This window comes from Equus quagga, chromosome 3 (assembly GCF_021613505.1).
Source record: "Equus quagga isolate Etosha38 chromosome 3, UCLA_HA_Equagga_1.0, whole genome shotgun sequence".
In the NCBI taxonomy this organism is placed as follows: domain Eukaryota; kingdom Metazoa; phylum Chordata; class Mammalia; order Perissodactyla; family Equidae; genus Equus; species Equus quagga.
Genome location: NC_060269.1, coordinates 88,015,928 through 88,035,814, shown reverse-complemented (window position 1 = coordinate 88,035,814; position 19,887 = coordinate 88,015,928). Strand labels below are relative to the sequence as shown.

At 38.7% G+C, this 19,887-nt stretch overlaps 1 protein-coding gene across 1 annotated transcript in view; it reads left to right on the top strand.

The window, feature by feature from the left end:
* ARHGAP24 (Rho GTPase activating protein 24) overlaps positions 1-19,887 on the top strand; it is a 463,746-nt gene that overhangs the window by 73,552 nt on the left and 370,307 nt on the right. Inside the window, exon 2 of the mRNA XM_046656913.1 lies at positions 974-1,170. Within this exon, the coding sequence (XP_046512869.1) occupies positions 994-1,170 (177 nt within the window). The 5' untranslated portion in view covers positions 974-993. The remainder of the gene's footprint in view (positions 1-973; positions 1,171-19,887) is intronic.

Below are 19,887 nucleotides of genomic sequence, written 5' to 3'. Positions count from 1 at the left end.
TTATTAATTAATCTGTGTCCTTATACTTGCATCAGACACAAGGCTAAGAGTGGACTTCTCACTTCCTGAGAAAGTGCTTAAAGGTAAACATTAGCAAGAATTTGCAGGAAACCTTTGGGACAGGAAAATCTCTTTATTCTTGACCCTCTGTCCCTGGCTCTCCCAGAAAGCCCACCTCCTCTGTCCTTACTGTGGAAGTTTAGCTTCTCATCTGTTGATTAGTATTTTCTCTGTGATAAACACATTTTCTTGCTATGTATAGTGTGTACGGCCTTGTACTACACATAAAACCTGGAAATGGTCTTCGTCATGCAATTGACTGGAGCATACCACTTACTCCTAACGTCTGAAGGAAACTCAACTGGCCAAGCAGAGTTTTTTTGTTTTTTTCCTAAACTTTTTCAGCTGCACTAATTCCTGACTAGCCAAAGAAACTCTCAAGGAGATACTTTTGGGGGAAAAGAAGGCCAATACATCTTGAGAGATTTTCACATATGTAAAACAAATGTCTTCCATTGAGGTTTTTAAAAGAGTCCCTTTAAACTTTAACATGTGTCAGGCTAGCGTTTGCTCAGATAATCACAGGCCTGCACAAGCAGGCCTCAATCAGTGCCCACCAGACACTGAGGCCCGTTATCATGAGAATTATGTTTTTGTTGGTTGTTTTAGTTTGTTTTCAAAAATCGCTTCCTAATACGTTACCTCTAGAACTTTCTCAGTGTTTAGTTCTACTGAGGAAAAAAGGGTTATTATCACCCAGCTGACTAGCTCCTTTAAGGAGGACGCAACAAACTCTCCAGGTTTCCTCCAGGCGTCTTGTTGTCAAGTCTGTGGTTTGCTTCTGGAAATTTTGTGAGTGCGTTTATACGTTTTTCACTCCTCCTGCTTTTTTTAAGGGACATGGGTGATTTAAGAGGAAATTGGATATATCAGAGCACCTTATTCTTCCCTTTTTTGTTTGTTTGCTAAATAGGAAAGTCCATCAGCTTGATAATGGAGAACAGTGACTCTGCGGAGCTCGCCCAGCAAGGCCAGGGGCGGAGCAATGCCATGAAGTGTGGGTGGCTGAGGAAGCAAGGAGGCTTTGTGAAGACGTGGCACACCCGCTGGTTTGTACTCAAGGGAGACCAGCTCTATTATTTCAAAGATGAAGATGAAACCAAGCCCTTGGTAAGTCGGAGAAAACAAAATGCACTGTGGGCCTAAGCAGTCCAAGAAGTAGAAGGGGTTGCTAGAACTGACAGAGACTGAGGCCAGCCCAGTCTCCTGGTTTTCTTCAGTTCATTGGCATCTTTCACACTTTTTCTTCTTGTTTACTTTGGTTCAAGATGATTAACTTGCTAATTGAGACCAAGATGCAAATTATACTTGTCTAATGTTAATTTTGATTTTTATGAAGCTGGAACGATTGTCTGTTTCCCTCAGGCAAACTTACTTCATGAGAAAAGTTTAATGGACATCTGCTAGAAGATATGTATTGTAGCCAAAACATCTTTCCTTTCCTCAGAAATAAGTTGAAAGCACAGAGCTGAAGGAAGACTGTAGACGCAACTTGCAGTGATTTCTGGGACACCTTCAGTATCGATTGTCTGGGGGCTTCTCCACCTTAACTCACGTAAAATGTGGATGTGATGCTAAACCGAACAACGGTGATGCAGCCCACCAGCATGCACAATATACTCCTCCGGGAATAGCTTCTGTGTCTCTTTGTGGTTCCTTAGTCTTTTATTTGTTTATTTATTTATCATTTTTCAGTCACAAATCTGTAAGTTGCAATGAGAGAGAGGAAAAATCTCCATCTCTTCCTTTAACTACAACAAGCTTTCTTAGCTGTGATCATTGCTTGTCAGTTGATGAAAGGAGATGTGAACTGAGGCATCCTCTCTGTATTTTTCCTTCATCTACATCTGTAGGATATACGAATGAGAGAAGAAACGTTTTAGGGCTAAGTTTACGTAAACATCCCTAACAGTATGTTCTTGAGTCTGTTTCCCCTGTGTTATTAAAGTTCAAGAACTTAATTAGGAATTTTGATCAGGGCTCTGCTTTAGTATTATAAATTTCTCAGATGGTATAATTTCACAAAATTGTCATTTGTCTAATTGATTACATAAAATAGCAATGGAAGTACACAGTACCAACTCCAGTCATTTTTGGAGTTGCTACTATTTTTTGAGCATTTACTAGGGCCAGGCATCGGATTAAGAATTTATATGTATTATCTTATGGAATGCTTAAAATGATCCTGTGAGCTAGATTATCCCCATTTATGCATGAAGAAACCAAGGTTTAGGTGTAATATACATTAGTGAACATTAGACAGTGGTGCCATGGTTCGCTTTTAGGTAAGTCTGACTTCATAAACAAATCCCGTGTTGGTATCATGACAGTTATAGTGTGTTTCTGTACCTGTCATTGCATTCGTCATAGCAAAGCAGTGGGGAATGTGGCAATTATCATTACAGATGATGAAGTTGTGGTGTAGAGATATGAAGCAGCGTGACCGAGATTGTGTAGAGATCAGAGGCACAGCAGTAGAGTGTTTGGCCTCTCATCTCACACTCCAGGGGTCTTTTCTCACTGCACCTTGTTTTATACTATATAATGCTCACATGAGGATATTATCTTGAACATAAAATCATTTTTACCTACATCAAGGAAACAGATCAGATTAATGTGAAAAAAATGTAGAATACAGGGGATCCAACATGGGAACTTTGATATGGGCGAACACATTGAATAAAATATGAAAAGTATGAGTAGATTCAATGTTTTATCCTATGGACTCTTATTCTGGCGTAGTTCACATGGACTGGGGTGTTAACCAGAATGGGTGCCACTAAAATGATTAATGAGGTCTGATCTGGGACCTAAACAGGGGATTAGGGGACCAAACAGAGGTTCAGGAGCTGGTGAGTGGAGAACTGAAAGAAGACCAAACAAAGGTTCTGACTCTTCAGTGAGCTCAGGATGTCTTCTCATCATGAAGAAGGGATATAGCCGATGAAACCCCGGCTCAGAGTTTCTAAAATTTGAGAACTTGCAGGTGTTAGAGAACGTGTACATGAACCTCAGTTCGAGGTGTGCCCTGGAGCTTGAACTCTGCCCTAAACTGTTCAAAGAGGATAGCGTCCTATTGCCTTGGCTGTGCTCCTCTATGCAATCTCTCAGGTCTGCACAGTCACAGATACTATTCAGTGCAATGTGGTTTTTTTGATAAAAAATTGGAAATATAAATGAGTATGCAAAAACTTCTGATTAATTCAAATGAAAATCTGCCTCAAAATGAAAATTACTTTAATTCATAATATTTCTAAGATATTATATTATATTGATATCTGTATGTTACCAGTATTTGTAGACTTACAACTAAAATTAACAAAATAGAGTTATATTGACAAGAAAGTACTAATTCTTATACAAACCAAACATAGACTACCATTGTTCTCCCAAAAAAAGATTTCTTAATTTTTCTATGTATTATTTATTAAAGACTTTCTATTCATAAAGCAGTCAAAATTTGGTATTAATAATGTTGCATTGTTATTTGTCATTTTTTCATGGATCTTTTTTCATGGGAGTTCAAGCACCGGGCATTTTGACACTATGCTTTTTAAATTTAATCTTTTACACTGATATTTAAACACATGCACATAGAATCAGATTAAAAAACAGCAATTTCTATATCAGATGGCATTTAGAAATTTGCAAGGAACAAATATTTGCCTGTGAATGGACGATTTCCTTACTTTAAAGTAGATTCTTTAAGTGAGGGTTAACGCCCAGCACATTCTAAGTGCTAAAGCTGATTTATTTATTTATTTACTTATTTTGTGCTGAGGAAGATAAGCCCAGAGCTAACATCTGTTGCCAGTCTTCCTCTGCTTTGCATGTGGGTGCCACCACAGCATGGCTGCTAACAGAGCAGTATAGGTCCATGCCCGGGAACTGAACCCAGGCCACCAAAGCAGAGCACGCCAGACTTAGCCACTAGGCTACGGGGCCAGCCCCTAAAGCTTATTTTTGGCTGAGTTAGTGAGTGAGTCAATGAAAGATATCTATGGCTGGGGGCGGGGGGCAGGATCAGGTGCTGTGAGTAGTATTGACTATTCTCAAGTTCATATATCAAGATTATAATCTGTATTTAAAACAATGAGATTTAAGCTACATTAAATAATCCTGTGATGATATATTATAGAATAACTTTCAACAAATTAAACATATCAGTAAAGAACTGAACATCTTGAAAAATATTAATACTGGAAAAAATTTAGTTGTCAGAAAAACCCCTCATTTTCTAGATAAATAGTATGTGTATGTGTTTGTGTGTATGTGTTTGCATGTATATATGTGTGTATCACCCAAAGGATATTGTTAATGAGCAGCAGATAACTAGAAAATCAGATTCCTTGCTCCTCATAAAATACGCCATCAGCTTTGCCTTTTTTTCCTTTTTTTTTTGCTGAGGAAGATTCACCCTGAGCTAACATCCACTGCCAATCTTCCTCTTTTTGTATGTGGGACACCCCCACAGCATGACCACTGACAGACGAGTGCTGTAGATCCACACCAGGAAACAAAACCTGGACTGCTGAAGCAGAGGGCGCTGAAGTTAACCGCTAGGCTACCAGGGCTGGCCCTCTTTCAGCTTTGCCTTTGCCTGCTCACAAATCCTCCACTTTTCTTTAGATTTGCTTTCAGTCAGTAGTGCTTCTTGGTTCTTAGTTTTCAATACAGGCACTCCAAACATAAAAATGCCCTTGGCTTTCATATATTTTGATGAGGGCTAGTTCAATAAAGTGGAGAAAACGTCACTAATGAAATGAAAAAATTCACTCTTTTAAGCATTCCTCACTAGCTAAAAGTGTTCAATAAACTTAATCTGGATTTATTTTCCTCTCTCTTAGAAGGCATTTCTAAAATGAGAATATTGAAACTCTTGAAATTTTGTCCGCCTTCTGTCCTAGAAAACGGTTCTCGATTACTTTAGTAAAACTTTTACTGAGTTTTTCCTCAACTCAATAAAAAAAAGTCCATCTCCATCATTATCCTTACTATGAAAAACTGCTCATTTGTTGGTGGAAACATATAAGGACAATTATAATTGGGACAGCCTACCGCGCAAGCGCTGAGTGATTAGAAAATGTGGATACAATTAGTGCCAAGGAGGGAGTGCTGGCAGTCTAGAGGAGCTGGAGAAGCAAGAGGTGACCCTAGCCTGGGGTGTTGAAGGTTGGGGAGTTTTCTAGGCAGATAAACTGGGGAAATGAATTCAAAGCTGGGGAAGGATGTGGAGTTCCACATCTCCACATAGATGTCTCTGTGAACGTCTAGATATAAATTAGACATTGATAGATAGCTCCATATTGTGAGGCTGGCAAAATGGCAAGAAATGGGATTGGAGAGATGCGGGAGGCCACAACGTAAAGGCATGTGTATGTTGCACAAAGAGACTGGATTGTCTTGTAGGCAGTGGGAAGCTATTTCCAGAACACCTGTCCTGCTCAAGCTGCAAAACTAAATTTACCTGGTAAAGGAAAATAACGGCAGCCATTTCCTAATGTATTAGTCTGATTGGGGTGCCATAACAAACACTGTAGACTGGGGGGCTCAAACAACAGAAATGTATTTTCTCATAGTTCCGGAGACTGGAAGTCCAAGATCAAGATGCCTCCGGGCTGGTTTCTGGTGAGGCCTGATTTCCTGGCTTGCAGACAGGAGGGACCTTCTCTCTGTGTCCTCACACAGCCTTTCCTTTGTGCACAGGAGAGAGAGCGCTTTGGTGTCTCTTCCTCTTCTTATAGGGACAGGTTAGCCCCACCATTGTGACGTTACTTTACTTTAGCTCCGTAAAGGTCCCATCTCCAAATACAGTCATATGGGCAGGGTTAGGGCTTCAATATGTGAATTTTGGGGGGCCCAGTTCTGTCTGTAACATCTAATATGTTGAAATCTATTTTAATGAATATAATTTTCCCAATTAGGTTTTTCTTCCATGTACCATCAATTTTTATCTCTACTGGAAGCTAATATATTTGATTTACTGCATTATATACTCAATTATTTGAACCCAATGTTGGTGTTTCGTGCTCTTATTCACATTGCACTTTGCCTTCCAGATATTCCGCAGCCTGCACAAGTTTGAGAACGCAGAGAGTCTCACCGACACTTTTCTTGTATTTTGTTTTCGAACAAAAGGCAAAAATGCCTTTAGGTTCTCCTCTCTCCAGGAACATTACCTGATTTGTAAATAAGACTTTCCAGCCCTCAGCCAGGGTTCTCCTGGCAATATATTAGAAGTCTATCTCAAAATAGAACTATTTTATATTTAAAATAAATCAAACTAAAATCCTTAGTGTCCTGTAATTTTTAAAATGGGAGAAACTTTGGTTCCTCCTAGGCCAAAACTGTCTCCAGAAACCATTTTCTAGTGTCTGCACTTATACAGATACAGATTTTATTCAGAACAGATTTAAAAAATAAAGTTGATTTTGATTGTTTCTGAAAAAAGCCCGAAAACCAAAAAAACAGAAAAGTGATGTATGTAGCCAAATTTTTGAAACTTCATTAGTATATATCCCTAATTTCTGTCATTCGTAGGCCACAATTGTAAACATTTATAATATTGTATTTTTCCAGTTTTTATGAAGTATTTTTTCAGCTTTAAAATAGTTGTATTTGTATATGGAAGAAAACGTTAAACTCATTCTGTACAGAAGAATCTATTTTAAAAAACATCTTCTGTCTGTACTGCACACCCCTTGGACTTTTGGGTAGCTTTTTAAAAAGGTTTTAAAACAGATTTAAACTGAGTTTATGGCAATATCTGCTCAGCCATCTTTCATTGATAATGGTGACAAATGACTGTGGCCTTAATTGTAGATATTGCAACATGGAGGAAGCAGCTGAGTCAGAGATAAAGTAAGTATTATAGTTATTTTAGAAATAAGGCAACTGTGCAGATTTTATTCAATGAATCCAGTAATCAATTCCTAGTGCTTTTTGGGAACCATCTGTTTTACTTCTATTGTGAAGTATATTTTCACTTAAATAATAGCTAAGTCTCAAGTTTGGCCTTACTAGCAAAGGTCTCTGATGTGCCCTGGGTACTAGAATTCGACACTGGAAAGCATTGATTTTTAGAAGCCAGTCTGAGGCTCCTGATAAAATAACTAAAATCCAAACAGGCACCAACCCAATCAATCTAGTCTAGACTTTCTGCAACAGATATTGATCCAATTGTGTGGGGAGGGTTTTTCTGGACAAGATGAAGATCACACTATATTAGATCACAATGGATTTTCTTAACATAGAGAACAAAGTGATTTTGAAGGAATTATAACCTGAAGGCTGACCTCTAAATGTGCCAGAATTGATTACTGATTTCAGAGTAAGCTCTAATTTTATATATTTAATGAAACTTGTGAAATCTCTAAGGCAATTGCCGTTCTCTGTTAAAATGTATGAGCCAGTAGAAGGTAAAACCCCAATTAAGTGTTTAAAATAATACTAGAAACCTTGAAAGTTGAATTTCATCTTCAAATCTAAAACTGACTTTCTCTGTAGCATGTAAGTCTCTCGGTATTGAAAAAGACACATAAGATGCGGTTGTGTATCATCATAAGTTTTTAGGAACTCTTAGCTCTTTCCTGGAAATGACATCAAGAGATAGTGTTATTAATATACAATAGTATTTTATTCTGCTGTTAGTTGAAGAATTTTTTGATGCTTACTTCTATACAGCTGTATAGTTTTGACATTTATTTGTTTCAGAGTGGTTAAAAATGTAGGCTTTTGAGTCAGAATGTTTGGGTTGAAAGTTGACTCAGCCGCATACTAATTTTGGTACATTGGGTAGTGGAAGCTGGTTTAGGCCTCAATTTACTAATCTATACAATGAGATAATAAAAGTATCTCCTTTATAACATTGCTAAAAGTATTAAAGGAAATAATTTATCTAAAGGATCTTAGAAAGCAGTGACACATAGTGAGCATGAAATAAATGTTAGCTATTTTTATATTAGTATGACAAAAAGAGAATTTATTCATTAAGGTATTCATACTACTCATTCATTCATTAGATTTTTTTTCCTGAGGAAGAGTTGCCCTTGAGCTAACATCCATTGCTAATCCTCCTCTTTTGTTTGCTTGAGGAAGATTAGCCCTGAGCTAACATCCATGCCAATCCTCCTCTATTTTTTTCTATGTAGGACACCTCCACAGTGTGGCTGGTGAGTGGAGTAGGTTCATGCCTGGGAACCAAACCCACGGACCTGGGCTGCCGAAGCGGAGTGTGCGGAGCTTTAACCACTCAGCCATGGGCCTGGGCCCTCATTTGATTTTTTTTATTCAACGCATATTTATAGATTTCTAATGTGCCTACGGTCATTATGCTAGATTTGAGGAAATCTGAAGGTGATATAACCAATGCCATAAAAAATAGACCCCGCCCTCCAACATAAGGATTTAAAAAGGAGAAGCTTCTTTCTTTCTCAAGTGAAAGTCCAAAGAGGTTCTAGGTACGTGAGGGGGGTCTGCTTCAAACAACTGTTTAAAAACTGAGGCTGCAAGCAGTTTTGCAGTTATAATTTTTGGCTTCCAAATTCACCATGGGGTCATTTCCTCTCAGTCACGTAGAAGGAGGGTGTAAAATGATATATTGTGTAGAAGTTCAGTGGACCAGGTGTGGTAGTGGCTCTTATCACTTCTGTTCACATTCCATTAGCTAGAACTGAGTCACATGACCGTCCCTAAGTGCAAAGGAGGCTGCATGTATAGCCTAACTTTATCCTGGGAGCCGAAGAGAACATGGGTATTGAGAAAGAGTTAGCAGTCTCTGCCATAGGTGATCAAATAATACTAAACCTTCATGAACATGCTGTTAAATTTCAGTGAGTGTTAAACACAATTGCAATTACTGTACAATGTAGTAAGTATTTTGATAAGGAAAACATAGGGAACTGTTGGAGCCCATAGAAGGGACACCTACCAGCACTTCAAGCTTCTGGGAGAGGTTTTCCAAAGAACAGATATCTAACCTGAGAATTGAAGAACAGTAGAGCTTTATTACAAGTTGTTGGGGTGGTAGACGTGGCAGACTGAAAGGTGTAGGCCGTGGGCCTTCAATAGATTGTTGGGGAATTAATAATGTCAAGTATTTCAGCCTCTGAGGAAGAAGAGAGCAGTAATGAGAGAGGAACTTGGAGAAGTAAGCACAGATCAGTAAGCATGTTGTGTCCAGTAAGCAGTGTTAAGGACTGTAGATTTTATCCTGAGACCTTACATTTCCCTTGCGTTCATGTGCCTGTTTTTGTTGGTTTATTGGATTTGGAGTTAAACAGGTAAAATAAGGCTCACTCTCTGTGTGGCTCATTGTGAAGGAATCCAACATGCCCACATATCCAAAAAGGCCTCCTCTGATGGTGCTGCAACTGTCCGTGTTCCTATAATCCACTGCTTTGTGTTATGATATAATCTCTGGAAAAATGATTGAAAAGCAGCTATGCTACAGGTAAACACCTGACCTTATACCATCCATTGTTACCTGAGCATGAATTTTGGGAATGCCTGTCAGGTCAGTTCTGACTGTAGGAGGAAGAACTGAGAAAATCCGTTGCTGCTGGAGAGGACACTTGCGGTGAAGAGCAGCAGATGATGTCTTGGACAAAGAGAGAAATGATGGGTGGGGCACGTATGCCAGAAGGATCACAGTGTGTGAGAGGGTTTCATCCTCATGATTTTCTCTAGAATTGACTTTGTCCGGTATGGGCATTTCTCTGGAGAGCAGTTGAGCCCAGCTGCTTTGTACACAGGTTCTAGAGTCATATTGCCTGGGTTCAGTCTAGACTACCTCACTAGCTATAGGCCTTGGGTAAGTTACTTGTTACTTACTTGGGTAAGTTACTCATCTGTAAAATGTGTGTAATAATAATACTTCTCTCATAAGTAGTTGTTAGCATACATGAAATGATGTTTCTAGAATACTTATACAGTATCTGGCCACATATTAAACACTCAATAAATATTAACTATTGTTACTATCATCATCATCATCATCATTTTTACCATCTTTCACCATCAGGGTACTCTGACACAGCAGTTTAGAAGTTAGGATCTATAATATATACCCTATTAATTGCCTAGTGAAGGAAATAATAGATGATCGGCTCATGTAAGTAATGCTAACTTCAGAGCAAAAGATAACTTATTTTTGTTCATAATCTATGCTGTCAATACATTGAACCCACATGGAAATATTCTCAAAAAAAAATGGTCATCTTTGTCGTATGTTTTTTCTCTTTTTTTATTTCCTTTTGGGGCTCCTTCAGAGCTTATCAAAATGATTATGATGACAGTCAAGGAGGCTTGAAGGATTCTCTTTGTAAAACGTAAAACCACCCCAGAGAGAGGCAGCCCTGCTTTTCTTGTCTCACGTACAACACTTATTCTTCAACACAAGTTTGGAGGGAGAACTCCTGCAGTTGAATCCGTTGAGTTCCCCTTCTAACGTTTACTCATGTTGACTGAAGGCTTTTGTATTTGTGATGCAGTTCAATAGATGAAGACAGGTAATTCATATACAGACTATCATTAGCATAACTAACTTACAGATATTTCCATTATTCCAACTAATAGAGAAGGGAATTTATGGAAGAAAATATGGATGGGTGAAAATGTAATTTGAACATTTGCATTTTCAGCGCTTAGAGTAATGCATTTTAAAAGGCTACTTTTTCTTCCCCTGATATGTGAAATATTTCACAGCCATTTGCTACTTATTCTCCTTTAGGTTTCTTTTGGGCGCTTGATCTTCCTGTGTTTACTTCTTTAGCTTTATCCTGCCAAAATCCAGATGGTCTTTATTTTTCTATCGCTGTTACCATATGTTCATTCATTCAGTGACTACTTATCGATTAGCTACATAAATTATAATTTATAAAATGTTTTGATCACTTTTTATGTACAAGGAGGCAACCCCAGATGCATGAACTATTATTCTCACTTTCTGAATTTTGGCTTCTTTCCCTTCGCATAGTGTTTTCGAGGTTCATCCATGTTGGAGCGTATGTTAGTACTTCATTTCTTTGTAGGGCCAAATAATATTGTATTGCATCCATATACCACATTTTGTCTTTCCACTCTTCAGTTGATGGACATCTGAGTTGTTCCCCCTTTTGGGCTATTATGAATAATGCTGCTGTGAACATTCACGTACAGGTTTTTGCATGGACACGTGTTTTCATTTCTCTTGGTTACGTAGTTAGGAGTGGAACTGATGGCTTACATGGTAACTCTATGTTTAACCTTTTGAGGAACTATGCCAGTAATTTTGAATGGTTAAATTTCCATCTCATTTAAAACTCAAGCCTCACACTTAGTTTAAATCTCATCTATGTCCTTCCACACCGCATCCCACCACTTGCCAGTCTCGATGGAGGTAAGCTCAGTGTGTACGTGTTCTCCTCCTCTCTCTTCAGCACTGAGAGAGAGAGAGAGAGTGTGTGTGTGTGTGTGAAGGTGTGTGTCTGCGTGTTTGAGAGGGCCGTGGACTGGATACTCTTTCTTTCTCTTTGAAGCCTCTGGCACTGGGCACTGGCAGAGGGGTAGAGGAGAGCAAGGACAAATGCCTCTGCCTAAGAGCCTGTCACTGTAGGGAACTACAAGTTCATCTTCGTTGTTTGTGTTTCTCTGGCTAATTCATGTCTGTGACCATCTCGACTGCTCAGGGTACCGGAGAGGAGGCTGTATCCCAGCCTCTTGTTTCACCCTTCAGCCATCAGCATGGACAGTATGCCCACAGCTTCTTGCTGCTAGGATCTCATTACAAGATAACCTCTCTTCCCTGGTTGAACTCGAACTCCTGGAACTCCAGGCGTGGTTGCCATGACAACTGTGGCATTGCAGGTTCCTCCACACTGCCACAGAAGTTTGTCTGCCCTGCAGGTCTTTTGTCCATTACTCAGGGATAGGCGCAGAGCAGCCTAAGCGTGTGACAAACGGAGGAGCAAGCTACCAGTCTCGCAGTTGCTAGCTTTCTTCTGGAGTTCCTTCTCCCTTGACTTCAGGGGATTATGGCTCCCTCCTCACTGCTTTCCCTAGGCAGGAAGGAGAAGACAGGTAGTGGTGTGGGCCACAGCAGTAATGTTTGATTGGGTTGGATTCTATTCTGTTATCTTCTAAAACAGTAAGTCACTTAGCATCTCTCTCTTTTTCTAAAAATCATTTTATTGAGGTGATATTGGCTTACAACATTGTGTAAATTTCAGTGTACATCACTATATTTCAGTTTCCGTATAGACTGTATTGTGTTCTCCACCAACAGTCCAGTTTCTATCTGTCGACCGAATACAGTAAAGTTTCAGGGTACAGAATCAATGAAAATCAGTTGCATTTCTATACATTGAAAATGAACTAGGGGCCGGCCCGGTGGCACAGCAGTTAAGTTTGCAAGTTCTGCTTTGGTGGCCAGGGGTTCGCCAGTTTGGATCCTGGGTGCGGACCTATGCACCGCTTATCAAGCCATGCTATAGTAGGTGTTCCACGTATAAAGAGGAGGAAGATGGGCACGGATGTTAGCTCAGGGTCAGTCTTCCTCAGCAAAAAAGAGGAGGATTGGGGGTGGATGTTAGCTCAGGGCTAATCCTCCTCCTCCTCCAAAAAAAAGAACTAGCAGGAAGAGAAATCAAGAATACAATCCCATTTACAATCGCAACAAAAAGAATAAAATGCCTAGGAATAAATTTAACCAAGGAGGTGAAAGACGTATACACTGAAAACTATGACATTATTAAAAGAAATTAAAGAATACATAAAGAAATGGAAGGATAGTCCCTGCTCATGGATTGTAAGAATAAATGTAGTTAAAATGTCCATATTACCTAAAGCAATTCACATATTCAGTGCAATCCCAATCAGAATCCCAAAGATGTTCTTCATGGAAATAGAACAAAGAGTCCTAAAATTTATGTGGAACAACAAAAGACCCCGAATAGCCAAAGCAATCCTGAGGAAAAAGAATAAAGCTGGAAGTATCACACTCCCTGAATTCAAAATACAGTACAGCGCCATAGTAATCAAAACAGCATAGTACTGGCAGAAAAACCGACACACAGATCAATGGGACAGAATTGAAAGTCCAGAAATAAGCCCACACATCTATGGGGAACTAATCTTCGACAAAGGAGCCAAGAGCATCTCTTTATTTCTGGCTTTAGATTCCAGAAATCAGTCTTGGATAATAGGATAAATCCTACTCAACACTCTATTATAAAAATTTATGTCATACTTTCATATTTTTTTAATTACAACTCATAAATGAATTGTACATACTGTTTTCTCCCACATAAGCGGAAGTAACATTCTCTCATTAACTAACAATTCTAGAGATTGTTAAAATCCTTCATATGACTAATTTCTTATGATTAATAACTTGAAATAATATTCGGTTCCATTTATGAACCAAGTACCTTACCATATACACAAATATGATTTTTAATATTTTTAAATATTAAAGTACTAAAGATATATCATAAGCACTACATATATTTAAACTTATGATAAATTGTTTTCTCTTATAACTCATTGTTCCTGTTTGTGTCATGGTCGTTAGAAGTGATTGACAGAATCAATTCAGTTTATTAGCAGAGTTCTCAGGTCATCTTTGTGAACCTGGATTCCTACTTAAATATATTTTCTAGTTATGGGATCACAAATGCTTAAAGAGTGTGTCATCCCAAACTAAAGTTTCAAAAAAAAGTTAGTTTGGATAACTCTTATACTTAGTCTACCTTGTGGCCAATCTTGAGAAATTGTAAGATAAATGGCTAGAATAAAGAATGGAATCTATAAATACGAGCTCACTGCCCTAGATGTCGGTTGAATATGTTACAGTCCCAGCCTTGCTTGCAGTGGGCACTGGCTATGTGAATAAAACAGCATAACTCTAATTTAATTGTGTTATTTCACATTCATAACCTTCTCCAGGAAGACAGAAAACAGCAGGAAGACTAATACATTTCAGACAGCATTGCAGTGCCAAATTCCTGTATCAATTTTGAATCTTTTTCCTAGATTTTTTTTTTTAATACTTAGACTGAATACTTATATTTTCTATGGACTTTAAAGGAGACTTTCTACATCTTGCCAATTTTTGTTTTTTATAATACACGTGGTGGTACAGTAGCCGAGGGCTCTCCTGGGTTAGGGACTTTGTTCTTCCTTTAATGATAAATGTCACTTGTATTAGTCATTTCTCCCCAAACTCGTTCTGTTAGATGAAGGGGTGAAGCCGATGGTTTCAGAGTTGCTTTTCAGTCCAGGTTTCTAGAAGTTTTGCTTAGCTTCACAAATACTCCTGCTTTCTAAAACTTAAACTCGCATGATTCCCGTGCTAGTACTTTTAATTATTTCCCAAATCATTACCTTTGCCTATAAAATATGCACTGTAATATCCACAGATATTTTGGAAATGGGTAATTTACCTTTAGAGTTTCCTAGGGGAAAATGAGCAGTAATTCCACCTTCACACTATGCAAAAGTTCATAAATGTTCAAGTGTTCTGTGTTAGTCTGCGTTTTGAGTATTTAAGCAAAAATCTTTGGTGAAGGCAGTTGAAAGTCATTATCATAGATACTGAAATAATTGCTTATCTGAAATACTCGGTGGTTTCAAAAGTTCCTCTTTAAAGTGTCATCATTTCACATGCAATTGTAATAAAATGACAGTGTTTATTTAAAATGTTTCTCTTTTTGACTCTTAAAAAATACTTGAGAATATTTTAAAGATACAAACAACGTTTGCCCCTCTGAAGCCCTTTCTTCCAAAATTATGAGATACAAAACTCATGAAATAGAAAACTTGGCTGGATTTTTTAAATTTCCACAAATCACTCATCAGACTATTGTTTACTGCTTGAAATTCTATCAGTGAATTCATTTTTCAAAGCAGAGACTCTGACATTCGTTATGTCACTATCCAAAACATTTCCAATGGGGTCAATTTAAGTATCAGGTGTTAATTTTTCAATTCTTGTAACCCATCTTAGTATTATTGGGGGAAGAAACATCCTCAGAGTACTTAGAGATCTCAGGTAATAGTCTGAGTTGAAAGTCTCAACATGTTTTAAGATATTTTGAATCACATAATTTGTTTTGATCATAGAAAAATCATTTGTAGAAGCAATATTTGTTATCTTTCCAAGTTTGTGTATCTCTAATCAGCTACGTCACCAGAAATGGCATATTTGTTTCTTACCTGTTCTCTCCTCATATATTTTAGACCGGGAAATGGGACTTGTGTGATAGTATCCCTGAAGACTTTCATTTGTGGCGTTCCACACCGTTAATACTTTTCTAACCTTCCTGTTTTGATGTCCGTCTGAAAAGTTCGGATTTTCTCTTATGAAATATATTAGCACTTTTACTGAATTCTCAATAACTAATATAGTAATAAGCTTTCTTATTTTAGAATGTAACAAACTCAAGTCATTCTTCAATTTCAAATATTTAATTAGATTGGCAATTAAAATAGTTCCAGCTAATAAAAATGAAAGATGCATTTCAAGAGGTAAACCCTTGCTCCACTGTGGCTTTCCAGGAAGACAAAAGGGAGTCAACGTTTGTTATGAACTGTTAAATATTATGTTCTGTGCTTAGTACTCTATATACATTATTACCACATTAATTTTCGTGACACTGTACACATAGTTTTCTATAGCTGGGGATACTGAGCTTCATAAGAGTTAGAAAGTGTATATCCTAAGGCTAACAATTGGCAAAACCAGGCAGAACCATGAAAGAAATAATATAAGAAGGCCAGGAAGGAAAAGAGTAAATATACTGAGAAGGTCGGCAGGATCCAAATTAGTGTCAAGAGGTTTTTGAGTACATATAATTGTCAAATAAGAGAGAAAAAAAGAAGAAATGGATACTTAGTTTCCTAAATAGGAATATAGTTTGCCTAGAGCCCTGCTGAAGAAGCCTCTACTTTGAAATAATGACAACCTAGAGGCATCTTGGTGGTTCTAAGAATTATGTTAATAACTCATAATTCTTACTAGAGGTACTGGTTGTTTGGGGGATATACTCAAAGAGTATGTATCCCAGATGAGATGCAGAGCCTGCTAACACCCATCTACCTACATCTAATACTCAGTGTTTACAGTCATTTATGATATCAACCTCTGTTAGCTCTGTGGGCATTTGCAGGTGGTTCCCACTTTGAATTATTTCACATTACACCGCCTGGATCCATCAACACCACCCAATATAAACCTGAGTTTTATTTCCGGCTGTCTTTACAAACTCATGCAGTGAAGAGGGTTCATGGACAAAAGCAGATGTGATGCATTCTGTTTCTGACAAAAGACAAAAGTGATACATAGACGTGCTGATGGTTGTCTACCGAATTACTGTGCATGACGTGGAAATGGATAATCAGGCAACGTAGCATGGACTGTCTTCTTGGACATGTGACAGGGAACTGAGGAGAGCGTGTACTGGCCCATCAGAACCACCTTCTGCCAACCACCTTTGTGGATTCCTGTGGAAACGAATCTGGAACGTATCTCTGGCGGGTGAAGTCCTAGAGAGGAACCTGAAAGGATCCACAGCAAAGATGCTGTTTGAAACCGGATGTCCATTTTAGGGTTCATAGGACTTTAGAAGACAAAAAGGCGATGGGATTGAACACTTGCTGATAAGACAATGTTGGAGAATAGATTTAGACATTTCTGGCAAGGAATGAAATGAACTTTCATAATTTCATGGAATCGAATGGATAAAAGATGTTCACCCTCCCTTCCATTTTCCTTACTCTGTCTCCGAGGAGAGGAAGTTCGGCTTTGGTGGGGCACACTTGAGGGTCTTTCACTGGCCACTGAGCTGGTGATGGTTCACAGTAATGGGTTCACTCTGGAGCATGTCTAGACATTAATCCCCATCCCCACTCTAGAAGGGAAAAGGGTCAATTATCTCTTTATCTTTTGCATCTAGTGTGTTCTTGGCCCAACTTATAAAAGACTTCATCCTGATCCCTCTGTGGAGGAACAAACCCTGAATCTCTCTGATTTTCTAGTCTCTTTTTGTATTTCTGCATCTCTCTGTCTTGCTTTTTCTCTTTCTCCATTGTGTCTTCTCAGCAACTGGTTCCAGGGGCTCTTCCGCTCTCTAGGAAGGTCTCAGTGGAAGGCTTCCTGCTTTGGGGCATTCTCCTGTTCTCTCTCGTCTCTCTCTCTGTGATTCTTTTTTTTTTTTTTTTTTTGAGGAAGATTAGCCCTGAGCTAACTGCTGCCAATCCTCTTCTTTCTGCTGAGGAAGACTGGCCCTGAGCTAACATCCGTGCCCATCTTCTTCTACTTTATATGTGAGACGTCTACCTCAGCATGGCTTGCCAAGCGGTGCTATGTCCACACCCAGGATCCGAACCCGCGAACCCTGGGCCTCCGAAGCAGAATGTGTGCACTTAACCACTGCACCACCAGGCCAGCCCCTGCGTGATTCTCTGTCTGTCTCCCTGTCTCCCTTTCTCTCATTCTCGCTCTCACTCTTTCAGCCCTGTTGCTGGGTGAGGCATTACATCCCAGTGCAGTGGTAAGAACTAAAACTTGGATTTGGTCTTTTGGGTAGAAATAGAGGAAGTAAGACTTCAAGGCTTCTCATAGTCACCTTGCATAGGGAAAAAGAATTTTCTTCTGTCAATATTATCTTACCAGAGACTTATGCCGGAGGTTTGGGCCAAAGCCTGAGTCAATAATAAAGTGTTTGAGGCCTTGCTTTACAGCCTTCGTGTACAGCCTCATGGTGACAGGTGATTGGTTAAATGAAAGTCTCAAATACTCCTCCATTCTCTGCCAAACGCCATTATCATACCATTTTAGTGACCCATCCATGTATCTCAAACACAATGGAGCTTGAATATCCACTGTTCCAAGTCTACCATTTTATAAAAGAGGAGACTGAAGTCAGAGAAGACTACAGTTTTGTATATAGGCGTTCTCATGCTTAATAAGGTGGAGAATTGCTTAGATTCACCTAGCTCATGTTTTTGAGCAGAGTTTCAAATCCAGGTCTTCTGCTATAAGCACTGAAACCAGAGAATGGGCTGTAATCCAGGATGTGCCTCCTTCTTGAAATGGGAGCTTGATGAATTCACTATCAGAATTTTAAAAGTATTTTTACTAATTTTAAAAAATATCTGTGTAACTATTATATAATCAATGACGGCCTCATGTTTTCAATAGCTGTATTTTGTTTATAATCACAATGGCCCCAAGTAGTATTCCTTAATTGACCCAATAAAAGAAGGGAGGTACATTTGATACAGAAAATGTTGCATTCCCTTAAGTGAAGGCCAACTGATGTCACCATACAGTATTCTCTGAACAAAAGTTTCCCAGTCATTGAAACAGAGATAAGTGGTAGGCAAATTGAGACATCACATGCGCCCTGTGCTAATCAGTACCTAATTCATACTGTAAGTGATAATTAATTTCAAAAAGTAACATCATCTAGTAGATCATATTAATGTCAATAATTTAAGTTATATTAGTTTTTTAACTTGTTCAGTATAGTTTTGTAAATTTCTTTGTTTTATGTTAATAGATTATTTTATTACCATAAAAATATTTTAAGTTTACATTAAGAGCCAGTGAAATCCTTTTCCTTTAGAACTACATGTTAATGTATGAAATAAATACAGTTGCATCCTTCCCTCAGACTTGAGAGAACAGGTCTGTTGGTTTTCTTTCCCCTTCCTTCCTTCCATCCCAGCATCCTTGCTTCCTTCCTTCTGTGTTTGTTCATGAGTAGGTGCATGCATGCTCACATATGCCAGGTATAGTGCTCGCTGTAAAACAAATCAGTGCTGTTGTGAAGCTGTTATGATGAGGGCAACAGCCATTTAACACACAGTAGTAACGTGGTAAAGTGCTAGAAAGGAAATGCATAGACACCTAGGCAGACCATAATGATGCAGTGGTGGTAAGAGCTGAAGAATGATGAAGACTCAGTCATGAGAGGAGAAGAGGGAAGGACATTCTGGGCAGAGGGAATAGCATGCACCAGAACAACAGGCCTGTGGGCTGGTGACTTCATTAGCAAGGGGTTTCTGCTCATCCCTGCCTTTATGTTGGAAATGGTTTCAGCCCAGTCAACAGCTAGGGTTGCTTTTCTCCATCAGCCTTTCACTTAATACTATGCACGCCCATGATTGGACTCTCCACAAAAGGCTCCTGTTGCTTTTTAATCCTATATTGATGGCACATCCTGCTGGCTAAATACCTTGTGCTGCCCTTTAATGTAGTAACTTTTGTTTGTTTGTTTAAAAGGAAAGTAAAACCATGTATCGTGTCACTCTGCCCTTCCATGATTCCCTTCTTCAGTCTCTGCCCAGCCCAGGGCATGGGGATGGAAGTTAGTAGCTTCCTTTTGTGAATTCCCAGAGTCCTGTGCATATCTGTTTGATATCACTTGTCATATAGGATTGCTGTCATCTCTCCCATCTAACTGTGACCCTAGAGTTCAAAGACCTTCAGTAGCACAGTGTCTGACCCGCGGTATGTACTCAGTTTTTATCTGTTGACTGAAGGAGTATCACAAACTCATGTTCAACATGAACATCTGCCTCTTGAAAGTGCACGGTTATAAAAAATCATTATGGGGGAGAATACATTTTTCAAAGGATGACTCTCTACTTTTACACCTGAGATTGTTTTAAATCAGTAATTGGGGGTTAAAAGAAACTAAATGTTTATTTCCCTTCCAAGGTTTCAAAAACATTAGCCTTCTGTTTTATTGTCAAAGCATGGGAGGGAGTATAAAAGCCGTGATTGCTGAAGTTTTTGTATCCTGAATACTTACTCTCTCTTTCTGACCCATAAAGTTTCTGATT